Below are 24,511 nucleotides of genomic sequence, written 5' to 3'. Positions count from 1 at the left end.
CACCGGTACCAGACATAAGGTGGTGAAGGATCGAGCTACATGCAGAAAAATGGAGCACAGCACTATAGCCGGGTGATTGGATACAACGATAGCTCGCTTAACAAGGTTGTTGCTTCTCTCTTGTGTCACGTAACACGTTACCTAATATGAGCTAAGCTTAGTTAAGGTACTTCCAGCGCTTGACTCGAGCGTCCGGGCGTCTTGCATTGCATCGACGTCTCTTGACTTTCCATCTCACAAAATAAAAGTTGCTGTTTTTTTCTTAGCTTGGCAGGGGAAAAGTCCGAGGTGCAATCACATGCCAATTTCTATCCTTTCTAATATTCAGCAAAATACTACTTACACTAGCTACATCTTCACTATCTCTTTTTCAATCTGGTAGAATTATTGCAGTTCAAAGCAGGAATAAAAATCTTGACATCACCAGGCTAAGCCTAGCTATCAACCAAGGAAGCAAGCATTCGTTCCAAGGCGAGCGATCAAGCGACCCAAGTTCCACCGCAGTTGATCCATCATTCAACTGTCACGTCGCCGTCGACTTGTCGTTACATACATAAATATATACTGCATATACAGCCGGCGGTCCCCATGAATGGGAACCGGGGTCCTCTCCGTGTGGGTTTAGTCGATTACGTGCGTACTATACCTGTTTTGTGGATGGCCTAGAGCTCCTAGTAGATGTATGTTCTCTACACTATCTTTCCCAACTGCCAACCTACATAGATGCGGGATACATCCGTTTATACAGTGGTATCTTTGCTTACGTTCCTAGGTTGAGATCTGACGGAAAGGCGAAAGCTCGGCCGAAATAGCGTTGATCGGTTCCTGAATGTTGGCTCCAAATTTCCGATACTCTATCTTCAGGAATAATTCGGTGACCAATTTGGGTACTAACTGATTACTGATTATTGTGATTTCTTCAGGCCTTCTTGCGTTCCCTTAACCCGTTTTACAGCTTTGTGGACCTACACGGTTCGATACAGCACAGCAGCGGGTTGCATGCATGCATGAACCTCAGTCCAGTTTAATAATTTTGAGTGTGGCTGGCTCGGCGAAACATTCCCTACCATTCTCGAACGAGCATCCCAGTTAGGAACTTACTAGACCTACCCATATTGTTTTTCTTCGGGCAGCATTGCTTGCTGCTTGTTCACCTCGGCTGAATCGCCAAAGGACACTAGTAACCCAACTTTACACCTAGCGTACGGCAAAGTGCGGGTGTGGTTTTTTATTACCTAGGCACCCAGGCACCTAGGCAAGTCATTATACATTCGATTACCTCATTACCGGTCTCGAAGAAGCATCGTCATGTCTATCATACGGCGCGCATAACCCCCCGGTTGCAACCTCCTTCCGGATTCTTTCATCAGACCCGACTCCGCGGCACCCATCGTGTAAATCTACATACTAGATGCCATTGTCTTAACAGGGCCGTTCTATTCAAAGCGACACAGATCTAAAACACACGGACATAACGACGCCGCATCTCGGATCCTTCCAAATATAGACATATTTACAGTACGTACCCGGTCGTTCTGCCCCTTTTCGAGGTATTTGTAGCAAATCGGACTTCCTCTTAGTCGAAACTAGGTATTTCTTAGAGTTAACAATACATCTCGGCGTTCCGAAAAGAAATAATTAGCAAACTCGTCAAAGCCTATTATACTTCCATGGATTGTCTATAAGTATCATATTATAGGTCAACGCCAATATCCCTATTCTCAATTCGTGGCGTCGCGTACCATACGCGACAGCCATCGCATTGTAACAATGACATCTTTCCAACCAAGAGGTCGGCGGAAACTAGATGAGTCCATACCACCACTTCTAAGACCTCTCATTCGGGCCTATGTCCTAGGCTTCGCTTCTGCTGTTACACCAAGGCTCTTAACGTTGGTTATGCAGCATGTAACTAAGAGAAGGAAAAACAAGGGTGCTTCAAGTGTCATTCTGCCCCACGACACCTTCATCGCATCCCTGCAACGAATCGTGCGTGGGGGACTAGAACTTCAAAGGTTTCCAACTTTTTGTGCAGTACTCGTAGGCGGAACTACGTTACTAGAGGCAAGACATCCCATAACCAAATCGCCTCACACCCACGCTCAGTAAAAAAAAGAAAACGTGTAAACGCTTGTTGGCGTAGGAGAAGACCGAAGCTAACTTATTCGCCAAAGGTTTTGCTGGGTCGAGCCCTAAATCGGCTTTTATGGACGAGCCAACTTTCAACATTGGTCCGAAAAAGGCAAGTTCTGAGCTCGCTGGCATTTTTAGATGTTTTATTGTTTCATTGGGAAAGCTTGGCATTAGTATACTACCTTGGCGCATATAGTAACATATCATCACTCGATGTCCTCAGCTAACTTTTTGTCCAACTAGGCTGTCGAGATGGCTTTCGGCTTTTATTGCAGCTTGGCTAAGCCTCCGACTTCTACAGTCGAAGAAGAGCGATGCCTTCTCAGAAACGATTCTCGTTGACTCAGATGCTTCGCAACATGCCAAGCAAGAAAAAACTGTACGATATGCTGGGCGAACATTGGACATGACGCTGTTTGCCGTGACCAGGGCTCTTGATGTGATAGTTGGGGAGTTGTGGACTCGCAGGAGACAGCACAGGACTGCTGCAAACAAGTGGACCTGGGTATATAAGACACCTATAATACGGGCGGGGATTCATATCGCTAACCGCTCGCAGGCTGAGTCAATAATAGCTAAGTCGACTGACCCTACGATCTTTGCGAGTTCTTGCGCACTTATTATGTGGGCGTGGTTTTATTCGCCCTCGCAGCTACCAAAGGCCTATACGAAATGGATCAGCTCGGCTGCAGCCGTCGACTCGCGTCTCATCGAAGCACTCAAACGTTGCAAGGGGGGTGAACTACGGTATGGTGAGGAGACTGGTCAGGCACCACTCCTTCAATCAATGTGTGTGGACTACAAATGGCCGCCCGAATGGGGCGACCCCATTAAGGCTATCCCGTTTCCATGCGAGATCGTACATATGGGCTGCGGGCCGTCTTGCGAATATCACGCTTTGTCCCGGTTTTACCGTTCCTTCAAATGGTCTATGGCCACTTACCTACCCCTGAATCTCTTGGCTAGGAAAAAAGATTTGAAGGGTATTCAAACTGCATTTCTATCCGCGGCTCGCTCGTCCTCATTCCTGGCCGCATTTATCACCCTGTTTTACTATGGAGTTTGCCTAGCGCGGACAAGGCTCGGGCCGCATATCATAGGGAAGGATACGAAGGCTAGACGGACTATCGACTCAGGTCTCTGTGTCGGGACTGGCTGCTTCCTATGTGGATGGAGCGTTTTCATCGAGCAAGCAGCCCGAAGGAAAGAGTTGGCACTTTTTGTGGCGCCTAGGGCATTAGCGACGCTTTTACCAAGACGATATCACCTCGACAAGCAGTGGAGGGAGACCTTCGTCTTTGCCTTTAGCACTGCTGTAGTATTTACGTGTGTGGGAGAAAATCAAAACAGGGTCCGTGGTATGTTGGGCAAAATACTAGGATCCGTTTTGGAAGGCTAATGATTTATTTGGCATACACCCAAGTCTCCAGCAAGTTTCTGGAAGGCTTTGTTATTTTATGTTTTTAACTATTGTACTGATGAAAATTGGGAGGCATCTATTCTAAAATATTATGCATTGGGTAGGAGAATAATGGACACAATTGGATGCATGAGAAAGGGCAATTTATACACATAGCTCGGAAGTATACACTTGGAAACCGGCCTGTAACAATTTGTCTAATATACTATAATGTAATCCCTTAATTACTATCTTGAGCCTCGCACTTAACTTGGAAAAAACTAGGACAAGGATTTGTGAGGACGAGTGAAACAGCATTGGCTTTAAGGGATTATAATGCTTCTATGGATCTTCCACCATTATCGTGAGATACGGTAAAAACGCTGAATATAGATAGGCATCAGATAATTAGATATCGTGATAGAAGACTCAGCTCTGCCCAATTCTTGGGGTATCACGTCACTCACGAGGAAAACTCGACAATGCTATTCTGCGAAATAATTACGCCCGATGGTGCATAAACGCAATACATGCGATTTTATTAGAAACAACCTCCCATCACATCACATAATTACCATGTACCTCATTAAACACCTAGTCCAAGCAGTCTTCCCACTCTCACGACCGGAACCACGAACAGACACCCAGCACAAACACACAAACCAACGCATCGCTCCGCACAGTACTCAATATCTGCCCGTACCTTAACGCATGCTGCGTAAACCCCTTAACAGGGGGAGGTAAGAACCCTGTTACTGTCCACATCCACCCAGCGGGCGAATCCCGTTTTTTATCGAGGAAAAATCGCGTTGTTAGGAGAACGGCTTCGACGGATGCGAATACGTAGAAGAAATACGCGCGTGCGCTCTCGATGCTGTCGACTTCTGTCTGTGCACTTCCATTCGTGTTTTTGGTTGTGTTTATGGCGGAGTGTTCGCGTTCGGTTAGGGAGCCGGTGAAGGTTGTTGATAGGGCTACGTAGAGGCCGAGCCCAAGGGCGAAGACGGCGTGGAGGATACGCCAGAGGTTGGCGGTTTTGTTTGTGGCTACGGCTTGGGCTTGTTGCATGGGATTTGGGACTGCGCCGGGGATGTTGCTGGTGTTGTTACCGCCGAAGTTTCCTAGGCCACCGAGGAGGCTCTCCATTGGTGTGCCGGCGAAGGGGTTGCCACCGGGTCCGCCTGGGCCGCCGGACATCACTTGCGTGAGCATTTGCATCATTGGATCTTGCTCCATGCCTTCCATACCTGGGGGTACGGGACCGCCTGTGGGTGGTGGGGTGTTGCCAGCGTTGAGGTCGAGCATCATTTGACGTAGTTGGGCTTGCGATATATCGCTAGATGTGTCGGCGGATTGTTGGCGGGGGGTGCGGTTCGGTTCGTAGTAGTGCTGCGATATATCTACCTCTTCCGGGTCGCCATGTGAGTCGACAGCTGGAGTAGATGTCGTGGTGGCATCGGAGGATGTTGTGGTTGCTTGTGGTGTCTCGGATGAAGGTTGAGGATCTAGATACGTCTGTTAGAAGATTGGGGGATCTGGTAAGGGCGTATGTAGTGAGAAGGTATATCGCTCACCTCGTTGTATGCCGCCTCCTAAGCCAGTGATCTTATTCAGTCGTGCAGCTCCTCCAGCTTTAATCTTAGCTTCACGGCGTTCTTTGCGCAGACGTGCTTGTTCCGCGGCCCTTGCCGCTGCTGGATCTTCGGGAGCTTGAGCGCCTTCCATCTTTTCCTGAGGCGAATTGTAGAATTGATGTTCGCAGAAAACCGGCTTGTTGCTCAATTATGTAGCTCGGGATAGGTTGCGTTGTTATTGTGAAGATAGAAGGACAGCTGGACAAGCTGGGTCGAATAATTGACGTAGCAGCTGACGGAGGTCGGTGTGTGCGACGTGTACGTACCCAGGTACCTGGACAGCTAAGAGCCTTGAAGTTTGGGGTTTCGGGCTTTATCGATAGCCTTATCGTTAGTGGAAATCTTGGGACAGGGGTAGGGATATTCGGCTTCAACGTCACTGGCTAGAAAATTTCTAGAATACTTTCAACTTTTTTTGTTCATTATTTTCGAGTCCGGTCGCATTTTGCGATTATCTCTTTTTCTGTCTCTATAAAGCATCGAGGATGAGTCGCCCCTTGTCATCAAGGTGGCTACATACTGCATTTAATATTGCAGAACATCCAAGAAGACTCGAACTACCTTTGTTCTTATGCCCCTCCATCAATCTTGTGTCGCGTGGTCGGAGATCTAGGACTATTCCATCCTCGCCTTTACAACGAACTTCACGATGGACGGTTCAACGCCGTTGTTTGCACGGGCAAACCAATACAGTGGCCGGCGATATACCCTTGCAAGGTAGTCACATCCATCCATTAACACCAGCTCGAAAACTACCTAGGCAATGTTATGGTTGTGGAGCGTTTTCGCAAATCGTTGCTCCCGATCAACCGGGCTACTACGATCTAACGCGCAAAAACGTTCAACGATATCTCAATCCCCAATCGATCGATCGGTCGCGACATGAAGATAAAATATACGAAGATGCGCTTAGGCACTTTGACCCAGAGATGCTTAAAAGTAAAGGGGTCGACGTGGAAGGACTTGGGTTGAGTTTAGTTCCCTCGGAGACGCAACAACGGCCGCCTCCAAAGGTGCCTTTATGCGATAGATGCCATAATCTACACCACTATAGTAAAGGAGAGTCGATATACCACCCTTCGGTAGACTCTATTTTGGACACAATTCTCGAGTCACCTTATAAATACAATCATGTCTACCATATCCTCGACGCAGCCGATTTCCCCATGTCCTTATCGCCACGAATATCTCAATTTCTCGACTTGATGCCTCTACGGACCAAGAATCGTCGGGCTAAGACTAGCAAGTTCTACGGCGGACATAAAATCGAATTGAACTTTGTGATAACTCGGATGGATCTACTTGCGCCGACTGAGAAGCAAGTCAATAGCTTATTTCCCTATCTACGGGAGGTGTTACGGGAAACTCTGGGGAGAACGGGACGTAACGTGCGGCTTGGGAATCTGGTCGCTGTTAGTGCAAAACGGGGCTGGCACATCCCGGATTTAAAGAAAGAGATCTACGAAAAAGGCGGCGCTAGTTGGATGCTCGGTAAGGCGAATGTTGGCAAGAGTCGCCTGTTCGAAGCAGTCTTTCCGAAAGGCAAAACGATCAAGAAACCTCCAAAGCACCTAATCACCATTGATATGCACGCGAAAACTCCAAACGAGGAAGCGGCGCCAACGGAACCAGCAGAATCCCATTCAGAGTCAGCACAAGAGGTGGAGGAAGAAGAAATAGAAGAGGAAGGAGAGCTTGACGAATATGCACTCTTGCCACCCGCGCGTAAGGAGGTGAATTATCCGGAAATGCCATTAGTTTCTGATTTACCAGGGACAACTGCGTCACCAATACGAATCCCATTTGGTAACGGGCGGGGAGAATTAATTGACCTCCCCGGTTTGGAGCGTACCGGTCTTGAGCAATACGTCAAGCAAGAGCGTCGTAGGGATTTGATTATGCGGTCTCGAATGGCGCCCGAGCAACTTGTCATTAAGCCAGGCCGGTCCTTACTTCTTGGCGGGTTTATTCGTATAACACCGCGAGAACCCGCGCCAATCATATTAGCATACTCTTTCACCCCATTGGAAGCCCATGTAACAAGCACGTCCAAGGCAATTTCGATCCAAGGCGAAGAGAATGAAATCAACATTGAGAACATTGCAGTGCCTGGAACGGGCGAAAAGACGAAGCTAGCGGGGTCTTTCGAGCTCAAATGGGATGTGACCAAACAGCGTTCAGGTCCGTTGATGCAGAAATATGGTGCTGATTTGAAACTTGACAGAATGCCATTTCGCGTTTTGTCCACTGATATCTTAATTGAAGGCGTTGGTTGGGTAGAAATTACTACCCAAGTACGCACAAAAGAGCTCTATGGCGGGGCGTGGGCGCCACGGGAGGAGCAGCCCCAGGAGCCCTTATCGGCACTAGCGAAATTGGAAGCTTTCGCTGACGCTGGGGATGGGAAAAAGCAACATCGTCATGTCACTTCTCCTTCTACCCCTCATCAGAATCAACTTTCCCAAGGCCAATCTCCTTCTCTGACTTCACCACTGCAACCTCGTCCGGTTCTAGAGGAGAGAGACCCTAGAATTAACTGGCCCATCGTGGATGTGTATACTCCCGAGGGTAAATTCATTTCGACCCGTAGACCTATGAATGCTTGGTTACTGAATAAGCCGACGGTGTCAGCAGCGTCGAAAAAGACAAGGCCGAGGAGAGCTATGAAGGGTCAGAAGAAGTTATGGAAGGCGCGTAAGAGGGCGGGAATGACTGATGGATCGCGACACCTCAATTCAAATTAGATACGACCATCAAAAACATAAGCTGTACTAATACTGTGATTAAAGAAGGTAGAAAATGTACAGTATTGTTCATACATGGTTGTACGGTCTATACTTTTTGACAGTTTTTAAGGGTGACGCTATTTTGCCCAGATCGGCAACCTTAACCGGGTTCACGGGTATTTATGTATTTTAGTATACGTATTTAAGTACGTACAGAAGTAAATGCGCTAGTGATTATTAAGTGTTTCTCTCCATCGGCACATGAGATATGACGTGGGGCATTGTGGGGTGATATTTAGTGGGCTTACAGTGGCATTTAGTGACATTTAGCGACTCGTGGTAACATTTTGTCAATTTCGACCATGAAAAACATCAAAACCCGGTTGCTTTTTCCCATCTAAATCATCCAATTCAACCCTTTTCTCCCACCAAGACCGAGTTTTCCATGTGTGTGTGTCTTGGTCAGCTACGTGACCTGGAATGCAACACTCCCTACATTGCTCATTACATCCAACGTATAAAATCAATTTAAATCGGAATAGGGGTCCTTGAGGTCCTTGGAGAAGAAGCGGAGAAAAGGCCATTACGTCTCATTCACATCCTATCCCACCCATTCGTCTCTCTATTCGCCTCTCTAAGGCTTGGTATCCTTCTTGGTCCTCCACTCGGGTCCCCGTCTCGTCCCAGTATTACCCCAAGCCATCTTACCATTCTTTTCGTGGGTGTCTGTTTGTCTGCGTGTCTGCCTCGTGCGCGCGCGAGTTCCCGAGAAGGGGCAAGGAAACGAGCGAAGAAGATAGAGAGGATAGATAGAGAAAGAGAGAGAGAGAGAGCGGGGGAAATGGACGGGGGGCGATAATTAATTCAAAACTCCTGGAAACATTTACCAAACAAGGGAAAAGGGGGGGAAACATAAATATCGCTCATTCCAAGGATCATCCACTCTCTTGTTTACAAAAACGCGCAAATTATACAACAACAAACCAATTTACATCCCTACCTACTACCTACTACCTACCTACATCCTACTTTGCTTACTTCCAGCCTGCTTCTCACATTACACGAGCAGGAGACCCCGAGGGAAAAAGACGACGAAAGAAAGCAATCGACGAAGAAATAGGGTGCTGTTGATCACTCGTTGATCCTCGACCGGTCGAAGACCTACACGTATGCATACATAGTCGATCGTTTCTCCCTCCGCAACCATCTGCAGGAACAGCCACCACCACCAAAAACCGCAAAGACTTCCTGATTTGTAGAATCCGATCCGGTCCCGTTCGATATCATCTATCGATTTCTGAAGAATACCGTGACCTGTTTCTACCTACTTTACCCCAAGATCCATATAGAGAAGGGAAGAAAAAGTTGCCCTTTTCCCCTCTCAGTTCTCTACTCTCTTGCCTCATTTCAAACCCACATACGTGTCTATACCCACAACCAACGAACACAGTATAAAAAGTCATCAAATATGTCCGCATCAAACCCCATCACCAACCCACGACAACGGGAGCGGCAGCAAGGCACCCAGACCCAAGTCCAGACCGAGGTATCTTCTGGCCCCGGAACCCAGACCGGCACCGCGACCCCCGCGTCGGTGCCCCCCGCCATATTGCGTCTGCGTGGCGCACATCCACCTTCTGATCACCGCGTCCAGTGGGCCGAGTCAGTGGTCGACAATGAGGGGCTAGGACGGAAGCGGTCCAAAGGTTTGTCTTTTTCCTATTCTATACATGCAACTCATTCTCGCTTCATATAGATGACTTACATGATGTGAAACATGATCGTCGCTGACAATACAAACAGTATGCTGTATATATCATGCACCCCGCCAGCTCGGCGAGTCATCCGATGAGTCCTCTTCCGACGACGATTCTTCGTCCTCGTCGGATGCTGACTCGGACTCGGAAGGCGGTGGTATCCCGGATGACCCAAGGGAAAGGGCCCTGGCGGCTCGACGACAACGCCAGCGTCATGAGCATGAGCACAATCACAATCATACTCATGACCATTTCCGTGAACACCGTAATCATTACCGTGACTATAGTCATGGAACAGGAGGGAACCAGCGTAGACGCAGGCCCAGTCCTAATGCATATGAGAGGCAGCCCAAACAGAAGCCCAGGCCCAACCCCGGAGCCGGAGGCGATGCTCGCCACCCGTCCGGTCGCGGCTCTGGGGGTAGACCGAGGTGAAGTGTAACCAACCTAACCGGGTCTGCTTCATTGTCCCCCAAACCAAGGGTTTCAATTGAGAAAAAGGCGACCCGAGTTAACGGTTAGGTACTTACGCATGCATATGACCACCATCGATACGACCCCATCATCTAATGTAGGAACCACCACGACGGCAAGGGATCTACTATTCGGAAAGGGGGATTGCTTTTTTTCTTTTCTCATGACATGACATCACGGGATAGGACCTGGGTATTCTGCAAAGGGGGGCTTTTTGACACAATCGTACGTTCCTTTTATTTTACCAACAAATCGGCGTTGCGTTGCATTTCAATGGAGCGAAATCAGATCTTTCTCTTTTGCCCGCCTACCATTCCTTCGAAACAAAACAGGACAATCTGTAATGCGAAGGAAAAAAACAGAAACAGAGTACCTAGGAAGATTGCTGCCACTACGTACCTACTGCTACTTTTGCTATTGTTGGGGGCGGCTGGAGCCGTGTAACCTTTCTTTCTTTGGGAGGCGGATGGCGGATGTGATGTGAAACAAAAATGGCGTAGTTATACCCGGATCGTGGATGGGGATGGTGAAGTGACACGAAGGTTCGGCTCGGCTCAGCACCCATAGCATTACGATACTGAAATCAAATATAAAAAAGAATTGCACAATCAAATCACAAATCCAGTAAAAAAATGCAAGTAATCGAAAAATCGAGTCGAATTTTTGGTATCAGATGCAATGCTTATTTCTGCATGATTCGTATCAACGTCTAATCACATCTCTCTTCACACTTCCCCATCTCCACCTCTGCTCTCGTCGCTTCGCACACTCCTATTCTTCTTTCTCTCCAGTAATCGAGTATGAATCTCGCCTATCTCTGCAATAAGTCCAACTAAATATTCAAGCTGGCCTTTTGATCCCCTCTTCTCTTCTCCTCTCTCCTCTCCACCGACTTCTCTTTCTTTCTCTCGCCTCCTCAGTCGTTCAAAAAAACAAATTTAGTTAGCTAAGGTAGACATTATCCTCCTCCATCGTGTGCATAAACCAGTAAAAGTAATCTTTGCGGAACCGCCGTCCGATGATGATGATGCTAATGATTCGAGATAGAAGAAAAAATAAAAATGATGAACAGCCAACTTTGAGTAAGTGAATCTGTAGATGAACAACAATCTTCAATGCCTTTTCTTTTTCGTTCATCGCGTATCCTCCCTAGAGTTATAGTACATGGTATAGGGGCTAAACTAATAGACCCTATCCCTCTTAATGTTACATTCTAATAAAGCAATCCTCGAGTTTGAAATGTAGGTAGTTGATACAACAAAATCGAGTTATTGTGATCCCCCGGGGGAAGTGGGAGAGGTAGGAGAGGTAGAAGAGATCATCATACTTGGAACCTGCTTCCTGATGACTCCTCTTCTGCGCTGCTCAGGGTGTGGTACACCTTGTATTGCGCGGGGTTCCTTCATTAATGCAGGGTCGAGCCGTGATGGCGTTCTTGTCGTGACCGAGCGGTAGTCGCCTTGGAATTTCGAATTTGGCACTGGTACACTGGCAGTCCTCCATATATGATCAGATGTATCAGTCAAGAAGGATGCTACCTTGCTGTGTCTCGGTATTTGAAGGCCTGGAAGGGAAGCTGAGACACCATGGGACGCTCTTATTGTCGAGAGGCGGGACAACCCCGAAGACAACCCAGATTTACCTCGGGCTTTCTTGGCAAGAAGAATCTCGTCAAAGAGGCGGATTTCTGGATCTGTGGCTGGTTCGGTTTCCCGCTCATGAATGAATTCATTGAACACTAGTTCATGGGTTAGTAAGTGCAAGAATTAGGGCGAGAACGACAACATACCTTGCGTTTCTTTCATCATCGTAGCGTACTCTTGTTGATCGTACGGCAAGCTTCTAATAAAACCATTCATGTCGAATCCATAAAGCTGGCCGTTCTTTTTCTGGTCCCTCGTAGGCCGACCTAGATGTTTGCGGTATGTGTAGAGTAGGCTTGCGAGACAACGTACAAAGGCAGCTCGGACCTTGTCGGCGTTGAAGGCGACCGGGCAGACGAGGCATACGCTTCCTAGGCAGCGTCCGTGCACAGTTGTTCCACAGCCAGAACATTTATACCATCCGTCGCCCTCAGAGCGCTCATCACAAATTGCACAGGTCGAGGCCGTGTCGTTAGCAGCAGAGAAGTTAAAACAATGGCCTTCAACCCACATTGTAGAGTCGGTGTTCTGTACTGGTTGAACGTGCATGTTGGGCATCACTGTTGAAGCAGCAAGAGTGGACTGAGCATAGGTCGATGGAGCGTAACCGCCATACGACGATTGTGAGTCAATCGAAATAGCTGAGATGGATAGGTTTGACTGGTGGCCGTTCAGGAAGGGTGGGTGAGGCCGATGAACTGGTGCTTGACCGAAAGAGGAGCTGCGGCGCCCTTTCATATCAAAATGACCCGATCTCTTCTCCCTCAGTGTAGAAGAAAGCGCGAACCCAGAATCGCTCCTAGAGATTGGTGTGGCAGGCATAGGTGGGAAGTTCACAGAAACGGGGGACACGGATGATGGAGGGCTAGTCTTGTTCGACTTGCTAGTGGTCGGCCGATCGCTTCCCTCAGGTTTTGCATGCAAAAATGCGTTGAACACTGGCGCCTTCGTGGCGTCGAAAGGCTCGGAGTCTCCAAAAGACGAAGAATTTTGCGCAACCCATTTATGCAGCGTGCTAGGCGCAGCCTTTTCGTTGAAAAGGGCACCATTCTCGGCAGAGAAACAGTCGTAAGGGAAGGATTCAATCGCATAGGGAGGTGGTCCCGTTGTGACTCCATAGCGTAGACTATGGGGTGCTGCATATTGCAGAAGTGAAAGAAGTTTTCGCCGGTGCTGTTTCGGTAGGCGAACCGGTAGTGCTGGCGACTCAATCGTGTCCTTGTCTAGATCGACCAAGACGTAGTCATCGTCCGGAAGTACGATATTATCGTACCTTCGTTCGATACCTACGATGTAGGGGCATGGCGCGTCAAGAGCAGAAATCAATCGCGCTGGAAGGATAGGGATAAAAATACTCGCCCATTTCAGTGGGTACATCAAGCTGAGCAAGGCGTGGGAAGCCAAGTGAAGCATTGCTGTATGTGAGGATAGGAAGATGATGCGGGATTCAGACATCGCATATTCGAATAGCGTAACAATATTCTCAAGCGAGAGTGATCTGAATAAAGCGTAGAGGTCAGTATTCCGTGAACCTGGAAGCTCATTGATGGCCTCCTTCCGTGCGTATAGACGCAATTCACGCACACCGATCTCAACTTGTGTCTTAGAACCAAGGGGGGTAAATGCCTCAGTACACAAGTTGACGACGTAGCGCTCTAGTGGTTGCCATCGACCAACTCGGGGCGAGCTTGGCGGTATCCGCAAGATCCCACCGTCTGTCATAGGCACGATGACAGCTCGAAGCCAGTCCTTCCAGAAGCCAACACGCGTAGCATCCCTACCAAGGATACCGTACGCTCGCGGCGTCCAGAGACCACTTTCACCAGCGGTTAGGCCGTCGATTTTCGATGCGGCTCCATGTCTCAGGGGTCGCAGCATTTCTGTCATCAGTCCAATTTTCTCTTCCACTGCACTAATCTGGTCATCCAGCGTCTCTCGAGCAGAAGACCCAGAAGGGATCGTCGGAAGCTTGGCAAGTAATTGAGATAGATGGGCACGTTCTGCGGCGAGACGAGCTCCAAGGCTACCAGCAAGCTCACGCTCTTCCTCAGTCATATGCCTCTGCCTCCAATGTTCGCAACGCCTCTCGATATCCTCCGCTACATCAGTTGTAAGTGCCGTCCATATGATGACAGTTACGCCATATATCTTAGAGTTGTCGTCCGATGTCATCGTAAACCCATGCCACGTAGATCTTGGCCGCTCGTCCGACGACACAATTTGAATATCATTAGGGAAAGCAAACATAGGCACGTAGTCGGGAAACCTGCCTCTCTTGCTTAGGCCTTCTGAGTCGTTTCGTGGAGGGTATCGGTCGAGGAGTTCGGGTTCGAAGCGTCGTTTTAGGGGGTGCATATCGGGATCGAGATTGAGGGGTTCGGGCGGCGGGATAACAGCATTGTAACTGCTCAATCGCTTGGTAGTCCTAATTGAGGCTAATGTACAGAAGTCAGTACAGAATGCCGAGTTTTTCTTGCAGTCATGATCAAAAAGTTCTGCAGGCAGCCCTTCTGCCAGATCTTCTAAGAAAGTTCCTCCCCCAGAATCGCGAGTAGGGGCCATACCAGGTCTCGGAGTTGTTGGCTGCTTTCGCACGCTGTTCATATCCTTAAAGCTTATCTTCCGCCTTATACTACCACGAATGCTTCCCCTAATACTTTTCATCGGACTCGTCCTCCCCGTTGCAGGCTCGTCAGCTTTAAGCCTTTCAGTACGTGGGTTCACCATTGGCGGTCGCGATTGTGTCTTAGCGCCCGCCGAAAAGCTCAAATCCTCGAGGAAGTTTTCCCTCTCCGCTGCAAACTTCACAAGGGCCTTGTCGAAATCGAAATCACCGAGAAAACCGCCCTGCTCAGAGGCTCCAGGAGCCGGGTTGGCTCTAATCGTAGCACTGCTTCTATTACTCCTTGTATTCCCATCTAATTCTTCGAGAGTATGAATGGAGTTGGTGAAAGACCCCTTGGAGAGTCTGTTAGTAGAGTTCTGGCGGGAATGTCGAGCAAAGCTTTTATTCGCTGGGGAAGGAGAAGGAGAAGCTATCGCTTCGGTAAAAATCTCGTCATGTTCGTCAGGTTCGCCATCCTCGGTGATAGTACCTTCTACCTGGGTAGAAGAAGATGGTGGCGGAAGGTCTTGGTACGATATGGATTCGATGCCCGCAATCCAGAAGTAGTCCGCGAGCGGTGCCGAAGGGTTCTCCATGGCATCGCAAGCCTTTGGCAATATTCCCACTTTCTCGGTCTAAATTCGAACTTCCAACGAAGATATAATAAGTTTGAAAAGGCCAAGATAAATTTTTAAGAATTCTACCAGGGGGGTCCGCCGGGTATTAATCGACCAGTCGAACCGTGTGACTGAATGAGTGTGTTCCTGTTTCTCTCTCAGACCCGAACTGTGGGTATCGGTAACTTCAACACGAGTGTCCGATGCATATATCCCGTTGTACAAGGGGGAAGAGCGAAGAGTTGTGATTGAACGATAGACTAGATTCGACTAGGAAATATTTTAACCTCCTCTAGAAACAAGGTCTACTCTGCGGAACGTGCTCGGGTGGGATATCGATGTATCGTCACTATTGAAGCAAACTAGGTACTTAATAGATGTGAGGCAAACTGACCCATGAGGATGGGTACCGACAGGTCAGATATTGAGTTTCGCTCAATGACTTGTCGGTCGATCGATCTGTCTCCCGGGAGTGACCTTGACAACCCCCAAGACAACACCTTTTTAGAGGGGTTGGTGTTTAGTGTGTCCCAGGTGGTAATATTTTTTTTTCTTGGGCGGGTGTCTTATTATTCTCGGGCAGAAGCAGCCGCTGGAGCTGTTTTATCTACCTTACTTTTTTTTCAATTCAGGCCTTTTGGCGCCGGGTAGACACGCACGATTTATTGATATGCAATGCTTCCAAAACAGCCTTAGACAATCATGCAGTGCTTGGATGCAGCTGCATGCCCCTTTGCGGCGTTATCGTTCGGGTGGGAGGGGAAGACGGGATGCGGGCAGGCAGTTCGAGGTAGGGTTGCTTTGCTGCTCTGTTGCTCTGTTGCTCCGTTGGAGGACAGATCGGCGGTCGAGAGGACAGTTGAGTGGAGGAAAGAGGAGGTAGAGCGGAGGGTTCGCTGGATTTACTGAATTCTCTAGGTTCACTGGTTCAATGAGCTCGACTAATTAGAACGACCCAAACAAATATGTTTAAAACTGAGTGTTTTGGGCATATCAAAGATCGATCCCCAAGTTCATGCAGCACCCCAATTGCAGATTAAGTGAATGAGTGGCCGTGGGTGAAGGGGACTGGATTGGGGCCTGCATGGCAAAGTGGAAGCGCGCGGAAGTAGTGTTAGGTAGTGTAGGTAGTAAAGGTAGTAGAGGGTTTGGTTGAATTTGGATGGTTGATTTTCTTGTCTTAACGGGAACGTATTGGACGTACCTAGGTATGGACGAGGAGATATGCAAGTCTAGTACCTGTCTAGTACCTAGTGCTAACCTTGTCTCTAGCAGTCGGGGTTGACTCTATCGGCCTCTATACCCCTGTGTCTAACGTACCTAGGTAGGTACTGGGTACCCGTAAAACCCCACCACCCCTTCCAGTCCGGGATCAGTTGTGGTGGGATTTTTACGTATCACCTATCGCACGACATAGTATGTACCTACTTGCCTAGCTTCAGCGCCCAGACCCTGAACCCCTGTCCCGCACATCTACAAGGGGGTGAGGAGTACTGAACCACAATACCACTTTAGCAGCCTAATAGTAGAAAAAAGGGCGGTTCCTTCTAACTGAAAGTTACCCGTCAAAAAAGGGAGCAAATTTTATTTTTCGTACATAATTGCGTACCTAGGTACGTAGTTTAACCTATGGCAACTTCCCAAACTTGAAGGATGACTGATAATGACGATTATCACGAAGAAGGCTCGTGTCGACAAACGTTAATTTGCATTTGTTTCTTATTTCTTAATTCCTATTCTTTTTAAAGGAACCTGCATCGTGGAGTCAGAACTTAGAAAATACAACCCTTGACGATGCAATCTGACAATTTACTAACAACAACATGGATACTGGCCACTTATGCGGTGAAACAATATCTTGAACACCGCATCTGGAAAAAAAGAAGAAAAATAATAACAACAATAATAATGAACGAACATACTTCGGACAACCAATTCTGCATGCATCTATTCTTCCTCCCTATCCACGTAATATCTCTAACCATTAGATATTCGGCTACTACAACAGAATAACTACTATTTAGGTATGTATACATCGTACTTCGTATAGAGAAAACCCCTCTCATCTCTAGCGCACCCTCTTGAAACCGCAGAGACGAAAAGAATGCAACCATTTTAGCGAGGATTGTTAGTGCTTTCCACGTACTACGCCGTCCAGTACACGGTCGAATACCCAAAGCCTTGGAGATGCGACCGACTCTTTAGCCAGCATCTGGCGCTACTACTACGTATGCAAGGAACACACCTACTGGACCGGATGTTTTGCTATCTTGCAGATAATAGATACGACTACGCCCCGACCCCGACACTTGGACAATTCTCATTTATTATTTTCTCTTCCCCTTTTGTCCTTCTCTCTCCTTCTTTTCCAGAAGGAGGGAAGAGACGTAAGGGTTTATGTCGGAGGAATTGGAGGAATATTTGCATGTTAGGTTCTGTTCCTGCATACATAGCCTGCCGACTAGGGGCGTTGGGGGGTTCCATTACACACCTTTCCGTTCCCTTTAGCGGTCGAGACGTCCAACCCATCTTCCTCTATGCCCCCCGGGGTGAGGTAGGTACCAGCTCGTATTTAGCTCCGTCAGCAGTAAAAATTTACAATTCGGTACATATCGCCGGGCGAGGCAAGCGGGCAACAAACACTTAGCTCGAGTATAGCCTCTCGGGTTACGGGTCTCTGCACAGACACTCCAGTAGAGCCCTGTCTACAAGCTGCAAGCTAGCTATGTAAGCGTATATCATGGCTTGTTAGTGGCCAATCTGTACATGGCGGCCAGAGCTTTTACACCCCGGGGTTAATATCGAGATCACTAACGAGAAAAAAGCTCGCGGCCATCACCGGGATTGGCGCACAGTCACAATTGTCTGTGGTAGGGAAGTCCAACCATCCATGATTTCTTTTTCGCGGCTACATAACGTATCAAGCATATCGACGCAGCTATAATATATTTTCAACAATGCAGCTCACCCGATCTTGTCATCCAATCCATCCCGACAGGGGTCTATCGTGGGGGAAAGGAGAGCCAACGTGTCAAATCAACAATGAGGCGAGTATCAGCCAGCCAGCGTGGACCAATACTACATATTTTATGTAGGTGTTCGGGTTACAATCAGGCACGCACCTCATGGTATTTGCTGCGAAAAATGTTGTAAAAAGCAACGGTCGACAACGTCCCATCGGTAGAAATCATTGAGACTACAGTCATAGTAACGCCACTGCAGATACCCAGACGGAAATCAGCCATCACAACGTTTCAGACAGGTGGGGTTTCGTCATGGGCTCGGTGCCTAGACAGTCTAAGATGGAACTCTGTCGAATTCAACTTGTACCCTTTCAGAAGTTATTACTGCGGGTTAACACGAAGTCGTGCCTATCAACCAATCTCTTGCAAACGACGGTGAAGTTGACCGCCCTTTGCAACGATTTTTTTTTTCTTGTTTGTGCTGATCCTGAGCATGCAGCCTTACTAGTCAGTATCTAGATTTAAGGGGTTTCTGCTGATATTCTAGTGCCGAGGTCAGGAGCTCACCGTTCCTACAGATACCCGAGTATGTTTCAAAGACATTAAGTATCTGGGTATATATCACTAGGGTAGGGGAGGTTAGAATCCGTAGGCCAAAAAGAAGGAAGTTTGTCATGATTCTCTGTCAGAAAATCCCGATTCGGTACCTGTCATTTTCCCAATGAGTTTATTCGTGATTAACAAAGCCCGTGGAATCCTTGCAATCGTTCGTGGAGGCGCATCCACTCGTCATGGATCCATGCTATTCGTTCTAGCATCAGGTACCAGGAACCCTTTACGGAATCCCCGTGCCGTACAAGTGACGTAGCTGGAACAAGCATTCGTCAGAGCGAACTTGTACGTGCTCACCTACTAAATTCCGATTATGGTCGGGAAGGATTGTTACGCTAGGACAAGCAGCTACAATTGCCATATGTTAATGTCGCCATCACGGAAGTCCTTCAATAGCATTACGGGCCGTCAAACATCGCATTTAGATACCCGAGCATCACATAAAGTGCTACTATTCGGAACTGATTGCTTGTCTTCAAACACAAGTCTTCAACCAAGATCCTAGGATGAGCTGAACGTCGACATTCAACCCAACCATCGAACTAAGCTGCTAGGTTAATTGATTGATCGCCGATTACGCTTATATAAAATCATCGATATAACCAACCTGGTCATTCCTATATTCCGATGACTCGGTTATCTCGCAACTCGTCCACTCCCAAATGTCATAGCGGCAAATGCTGGGATATAAAAGGATTTTAATATCGTCGGTTGTCGGATGATACCTTCTATGTAGACCAGAGACGAACGAATTTTCTACAGCCGCACGATTAATAATAGAACGAAGTTCGCACAAAAGGTAGCATCGCAGGAGTTCCCAACTGTGCCCCTAAACCTAGCGCAGGTCGCTTCTTTCAGGGGTAACTGATCATACCTTAGGTACCCCTATGGCCTACAGAGCATTTACCTAAGGAAGAAACGGCTCATCCGTCCGGTTTTCTGCCTAATATTCTCTCACAGGCGGCTCTTTGGCTCGATGTCAGATCTCGAAATGACTAAATGCAACACTGCGCTATTATTGGAACTGAATGCGAGCATTTGCCTAGAAAATCATTACTGCTGAAGAACCAACAGAGCCGGGTTGTTTTTATCCTCGTGTTACTTCTGATGTTGCGGCTCTAGAAACCCGTCTGTTACAGAAACGTCTAACATAGCTACCCGGACTTTAGAAGGCTTATGCGCTGAATAGTCCACTGAAGATACCTTGAGATGCCCCGACCAATGGGGTATATACCGAAATACTCCAGGTCTCATCATACTTGCTGGCATTATGCCAAACGAAGAATCCATGAATTGATCTACTTAATAGCATGAATATACAAATCTGTTAAATAATATCCAACAGGCATTAACCACGTTCATTGTATAATATAGGGGAGTTTCTATCTGACAGCTCACTTTCTCCCCTTTAGTAATTGTAAGGCTTTCAGCTAGGACAAATGCGATAAATACATCAAATCGAGAAGGTAACACATACTCGTGCTTTATACGGAGTTTTATTTCGGCGAATATGGAAGGATTAATGTTCGAAAATTGATTCATTATGTGATTGATCGTGATTTCATATATCTACTCTTACACGTAGCCTACTTAACTCCGGATCGTCGTCACCTTGAGACTCCAGCCTAATAATCCGAGCAATGCCGTACTGCCGAGTTATACCGGCCGAATGTCGATGATACGATTTCTATACTTCTTCCCACAGGTCGTAAATTCTGGTGCACTTTAAGCTATACCATTGCTTGAAGATCGTATTCGTGGATACGAATATGCATCAATGTAGAGCAATACCGCATTCCGGTGTAATGTAGCCTATTCCCATACGGCATTCCAAGGAATGTCCGCAAGCCCGTTCATGCCGGACTCTTACTCCGTTATTGATGAACGCGGAGGAGAAATAGCGGCGAAAAAGTCCGTCTTTACTCTCACGCCATCACCTAACAATCCTCGTGCCCAATTTGCCTGTCGACAGGTACCCCTTATTCCCCATCTCGCTCCTCCAGCCGATCCCCAGCACACCAAATACGACCCTACCATCTTCACCCTCAACTATAGTGTTCTCCCCTTCTTCCTCTACCACAAAACAACACTGCTCAACTTCCCCGGGACGTAGCACCGGCTTCGCGCTGCGACTAACCTCCCAATTACAATCGCGATACCTAAGCCCACCCTCAAGATCTAGCCCCACGCGGGATAGTTGCATAACATCCTCACTACAATTCTCCAACTGCGCTTCCATAACCCAGCGTCTCCTATCCCCTCCTTTCTCCCCTACCCCCTTCACCCCCATAGACGCAGCCGAACTCAAAGCCCCAACTTTCGTCCTAACAATCAACGACCCTTTACATATAAACTGGTACAACTTCCTAAACGTGCGCGACCTCCCCGAAGTCTCCGTAGCCTCGTAATAACTCACCGTCACCGCCAGGACATGATTTCCCTCTTCCTTCAAATCGAAATTAACTATACGTTGAAGCGTCTGGCCCGGTTCTAAGTCTATTCCTTTATTTCCGCCTTTTTCTGTTGTGGTTTCGTTGTCGTTGTTGTTGGGGTGCTCGATCCCGTCGGCGCTGTGCAGGGGAAGTTTTAGAACTGTGCCGGAACTGGGGGTTTTCATTTCGGCTTCGATGCGTACGTCGCGGGTGAATTTCTTTTTATATGCTTGTTGTCCTGCGCTTGGGGCTAGGCCCCCGGCGCTAGATGGTGTGGGCGGTGTTTCGCCTGGTGGGGTGGCGTCGTGGTTTGCGCATAGTGTGCAACTGAATGTCTCACCTACGTATGCTGATCCAAACGACGGTGGTAATTGTAGTATCGGCGCGAGTAGAAACGGATCTGGGTTTGTATCGCTATCGGTGGTGTAGGCGAGAGAGGCAGGGATCGGGGTATCTTCGTGTACTTGTTGGTCGGCGGATGGAGGTCTAGCGGAGAGTGGCGGTGGAAGTGGGTGTTGGACTACGAGGGATGGTCTAGAGAGTCTGATTATCGCAGAAGTATTAGACCATTATGAAGTCGCTTGTATGGAGTAGGATGGCATTGATTACCGTAGGACTTTTAAGGAAACGGAATGAGGTTCCTTAGGGTCGATCGACGGATAGCGTTGGTGACTCATGGTGGAAGATGCATTGGTAAGAAATTGATAGTATACAGCTTCTTAAGCAATCTGGAGGTGCCCTCAACGTAGAGCATCGGTTATTCCCAGTGTCGCATGGTTGGATATGAAATTGGCAAGTTAGCGACAAGCTGTGACAATGCTGAGGCGTTGTGAACTGACGTATTCTTATCGATAAGTTACGGGTCACTATATGCCCCACTACAGTACCCAGATGCCCTGTAGATCAGCATTAAGCTAGAATATAGGCGTAGATCTATAGGCGGATTTAGGGGTATAGTTATAGCTTAGTTGCAGCTGTAACTACGAAATGTAACTACGAAATTAGTAACTCAAGCAACTACAAGCAAAGATAGACGAGAACTCAGAAAGCGAACGGCATTGGTATTCATCAATATCTACTTACTCCATAGTAGTGACAATCTGAAAGAATATGTCGTTGAATAAGCTCTCAGAATGTAAATTCCGATCCTTTCCCTCAACCTTCCCGGATCAACATTCCTTCAAGGAACCATCACTGTTAGCAACGAATTAGAAAATCACCATATCGCGACTCCCTAGGCCTCAGACTCGAATCATAGACCAGGAGGAGGGGGAACCTATGAAACGTAGTTAGTTAGCATTAGTTATAACAACTTAAGTTTTATAGGAGGGTAACATACGGCTCCATAACCTCCCGCTCCCGGCGGGGGGGGAGGTGGAGGTGGTGCAGAACCGCCAGGAGGAGGCGGCGGAGGTGCCTCACTAGGCGGGGGAGGGGGAGGTGAAGCCGCGGCACCCGGTACGGGCGGCGTTGGTGATCCTTGCTGGGCCGCTTGCGCAGCAGCGTAATACTGTTGGTAGTACTGCATGTATCTAGATTTGTGTTAGCGTTCATCCATACACCCTCGTGTTGGTATACATCACTTACGCCGCGTAACCGCCGTAAGCGGCGTATGGATCCTGATTGCCGTAGTACTGGGCGTACTGTGCAGCATAATCGTTATTCGCGTTGGGACTACCCTGACCAGGCGGGGCAGGGGACGCGGAAGTTGCGGCAGGATTGGGCGAATTGCTATACCCACCATATCCACCGTAGGAACCGGAGCCGCTCCCTTGTCGATCACCGTATCTATCACCACCGTAAGATCTATCGCCGTAGGATCTCTCTCCATAACCGCCACGGCCTCCCTCATGACCACCGTAGTGCTGACGAGGTGGCCGGCTCTTGAATTCTTCATACTGCTCCTTCACATTGGTGATCAAGTCCTCACAAAGCTCCTTAGCTTTATCAACCATTTTCGGATCAGGTCCACTATAACCAATTAGCTAATTAGAACAACAAGCCGCCTGATACACACTTACGCAACGTGTAGATACATCTCGTCATCACTTTCACGGTTAGTAGAAGCCTCAAGATAACCTGAGCCGCGTCCCTTGATTTGGACACGGCATCCAGTCTCTTGCTGAATGTGCTTCACGTAAGAACCACCATGTCCGACAATCTGAGCTCTAAGGTTAAAACCGCGAAGCTCTTCAAGGCCAATGGGTATCTTCGCCTCCGGCCATTTACGCTGCTCAATATTAGCAAATATCCATCGAGAAAGTGAAAGCATCAGCTGACTCGTCCAAACTCATCACGCTCAACCTGTTCTTGATCTCGTCGTCTGAAACGCCGCTCGTCAACTAGGTTCGGGAGTTCTTGCTTCATCAATTCCTCGATCTTGCTAACGGCAGATTCGAGGCCGGTTTTCGAGGTACTAGTGATGTGAAGGTATAAAGGCGGGTTCTAAACTAGTGTAAGTCATAAAAGTCTCAGACATCAACGAGCATTTCTCTCTTACCGAAGGAGTCGCCATGCTTTTATCGGGGTAATAATTTCCGCGAGTTGTGACATCTTTCAAAGTCAACCATAATCCTACAATAAATCAATAAGTAATTGAGGGTGTCTCGTACCAGCTCCGGTTTCCTCTTTGATCTAAATCAAGCATTGGAGGTCAGCAGATGCCACAGAGGGGATTCGTGCACGAGCTAGCACGCTTCTATGTAAGCAGAACCGTTCGCACACGGAAGATAACACATTTGGAAGAGAACCACCGAATATTTTAGGGGGTTAAAAACTCTGGTGTAAATCAGTAGGAATTAACCAAGGGTAATATTTACCATCTTCTGTGTAGAACTCTTGGTGAGTAGGTATCGGTTGCGCAAGTCGTTCACTTCAATATCCTTGATATAGTCGCCGTCGGCAATGTACATTTCGCCATTGATGTTGGCAGGACCGTTACCACCAGGCGTGCTCGCAGCGTTCGGACCAGGCGAAGCAGAGGAAGCCGACTTGATCGGGGGTACATCCACGTGTTGAATTCCCTTTTTCGCTTGGATTTGCGCATTGATTTTGGCGGCGGCGGCGGCTTAAAAAGGGTAGTTAGTTTAATAGAACGTTAGAGTGAGGCTCTAGGGATGGGTGCTTACCTGCAGCGGCAGCTGGATCTACAGGGCTCTTCTTTGAGTCCAATGAACCAACGTCTCCATCTTTACTTAATGGGCTACGTTCGCGACCATGATCCGATCTCTTCGGGGGTGGTGAACGCGATCTGCGATCGAATCGAGAGCGACGCGGCTCGGGCTCAGTTTGGTCAAACCGAGAGCGTTTTGCGGTACGTCGCTCGGTGTCATCCATTTTCGTTTACCTACTTGGGTGAATGAAAGGGTTGCACCTGGTGAAAAAGAAGATTTTAAGAATTAATATGCGCCGCTAACCTATGATGAAATGCGTGCGCATAGGTTAGAAGGTGGTGGCACGTAAGCAATTGTGGATGTAAAAGGAACGAAATCGTCAATCAAAAATTTAGCCTTGAGC

The 24,511-nt window shown here is 48.0% G+C and overlaps 7 protein-coding genes across 7 annotated transcripts; 3 read left to right on the top strand and 4 right to left on the bottom strand.

The window, feature by feature from the left end:
- Positions 1 to 1,132: 1,132 nt before the first annotated feature.
- Positions 1,133 to 3,819, top strand: F4822DRAFT_242335 (uncharacterized protein). Its single transcript, XM_051454317.1, has 5 exons — positions 1,133 to 1,518; positions 1,591 to 2,064; positions 2,175 to 2,242; positions 2,377 to 2,638; positions 2,693 to 3,819. Exons 2-5 carry the CDS (start codon positions 1,771 to 1,773, stop codon positions 3,530 to 3,532), a joined length of 1,464 nt encoding a protein of 487 aa, XP_051314105.1. The 5' UTR covers positions 1,133 to 1,518; positions 1,591 to 1,770; the 3' UTR covers positions 3,533 to 3,819.
- F4822DRAFT_402540 (uncharacterized protein) lies at positions 3,805 to 5,408 on the bottom strand. Its single transcript, XM_051458028.1, has 2 exons — positions 5,107 to 5,408; positions 3,805 to 5,037 (listed from the first exon to the last, which is right to left on the bottom strand). Exons 1-2 carry the CDS (start codon positions 5,255 to 5,257, stop codon positions 4,151 to 4,153), a joined length of 1,038 nt encoding a protein of 345 aa, XP_051314104.1. The 5' UTR covers positions 5,258 to 5,408; the 3' UTR covers positions 3,805 to 4,150.
- A 174-nt stretch (positions 5,409 to 5,582) lies between these two features.
- F4822DRAFT_242218 (uncharacterized protein) lies at positions 5,583 to 8,076 on the top strand. The gene has a single exon (XM_051454314.1). It carries the CDS (start codon positions 5,652 to 5,654, stop codon positions 7,908 to 7,910), a length of 2,259 nt encoding a protein of 752 aa, XP_051314103.1. The 5' UTR covers positions 5,583 to 5,651; the 3' UTR covers positions 7,911 to 8,076.
- Positions 8,077 to 8,918: 842 nt separating this feature from the next.
- Positions 8,919 to 10,231, top strand: F4822DRAFT_242220 (phosphatase inhibitor-domain-containing protein). The gene is made up of 2 exons (XM_051454315.1): positions 8,919 to 9,598; positions 9,696 to 10,231. The coding sequence occupies exons 1-2, from the start codon at positions 9,361 to 9,363 to the stop codon at positions 10,082 to 10,084; spliced, it is 627 nt and encodes a 208-aa protein (XP_051314102.1). The 5' UTR covers positions 8,919 to 9,360; the 3' UTR covers positions 10,085 to 10,231.
- A 748-nt stretch (positions 10,232 to 10,979) lies between these two features.
- F4822DRAFT_242285 (DENN-domain-containing protein) lies at positions 10,980 to 15,474 on the bottom strand. The gene is made up of 3 exons (XM_051454316.1): positions 14,331 to 15,474; positions 11,913 to 14,201; positions 10,980 to 11,861 (listed from the first exon to the last, which is right to left on the bottom strand). Exons 1-3 carry the CDS (start codon positions 14,965 to 14,967, stop codon positions 11,392 to 11,394), a joined length of 3,396 nt encoding a protein of 1,131 aa, XP_051314101.1. The 5' UTR covers positions 14,968 to 15,474; the 3' UTR covers positions 10,980 to 11,391.
- A 4,826-nt stretch (positions 15,475 to 20,300) lies between these two features.
- On the bottom strand, positions 20,301 to 21,940 carry F4822DRAFT_242181 (uncharacterized protein). Its single transcript, XM_051454313.1, has 2 exons — positions 21,605 to 21,940; positions 20,301 to 21,538 (listed from the first exon to the last, which is right to left on the bottom strand). Exons 1-2 carry the CDS (start codon positions 21,670 to 21,672, stop codon positions 20,497 to 20,499), a joined length of 1,110 nt encoding a protein of 369 aa, XP_051314100.1. The 5' UTR covers positions 21,673 to 21,940; the 3' UTR covers positions 20,301 to 20,496.
- Positions 21,941 to 22,247: 307 nt separating this feature from the next.
- On the bottom strand, positions 22,248 to 24,331 carry F4822DRAFT_428945 (KH domain protein; the record flags this gene model as incomplete). The annotated part of the gene is made up of 9 exons (XM_051460997.1): positions 22,248 to 22,271; positions 22,335 to 22,527; positions 22,583 to 22,966; positions 23,017 to 23,225; positions 23,276 to 23,440; positions 23,496 to 23,569; positions 23,608 to 23,629; positions 23,815 to 24,062; positions 24,124 to 24,331. 9 exons carry the CDS (start codon positions 24,329 to 24,331, stop codon positions 22,248 to 22,250), a joined length of 1,527 nt encoding a protein of 508 aa, XP_051314099.1.
- Positions 24,332 to 24,511: the final 180 nt, after the last annotated feature.

This window comes from Hypoxylon trugodes (genome assembly GCF_022578975.1).
Source record: "Hypoxylon trugodes strain CBS 135444 unplaced genomic scaffold F4822scaffold_5, whole genome shotgun sequence".
Lineage (NCBI taxonomy): Eukaryota > Fungi > Ascomycota > Sordariomycetes > Xylariales > Hypoxylaceae > Hypoxylon > Hypoxylon trugodes.
This window is presented reverse-complemented; position numbering and strand designations above follow the sequence as displayed.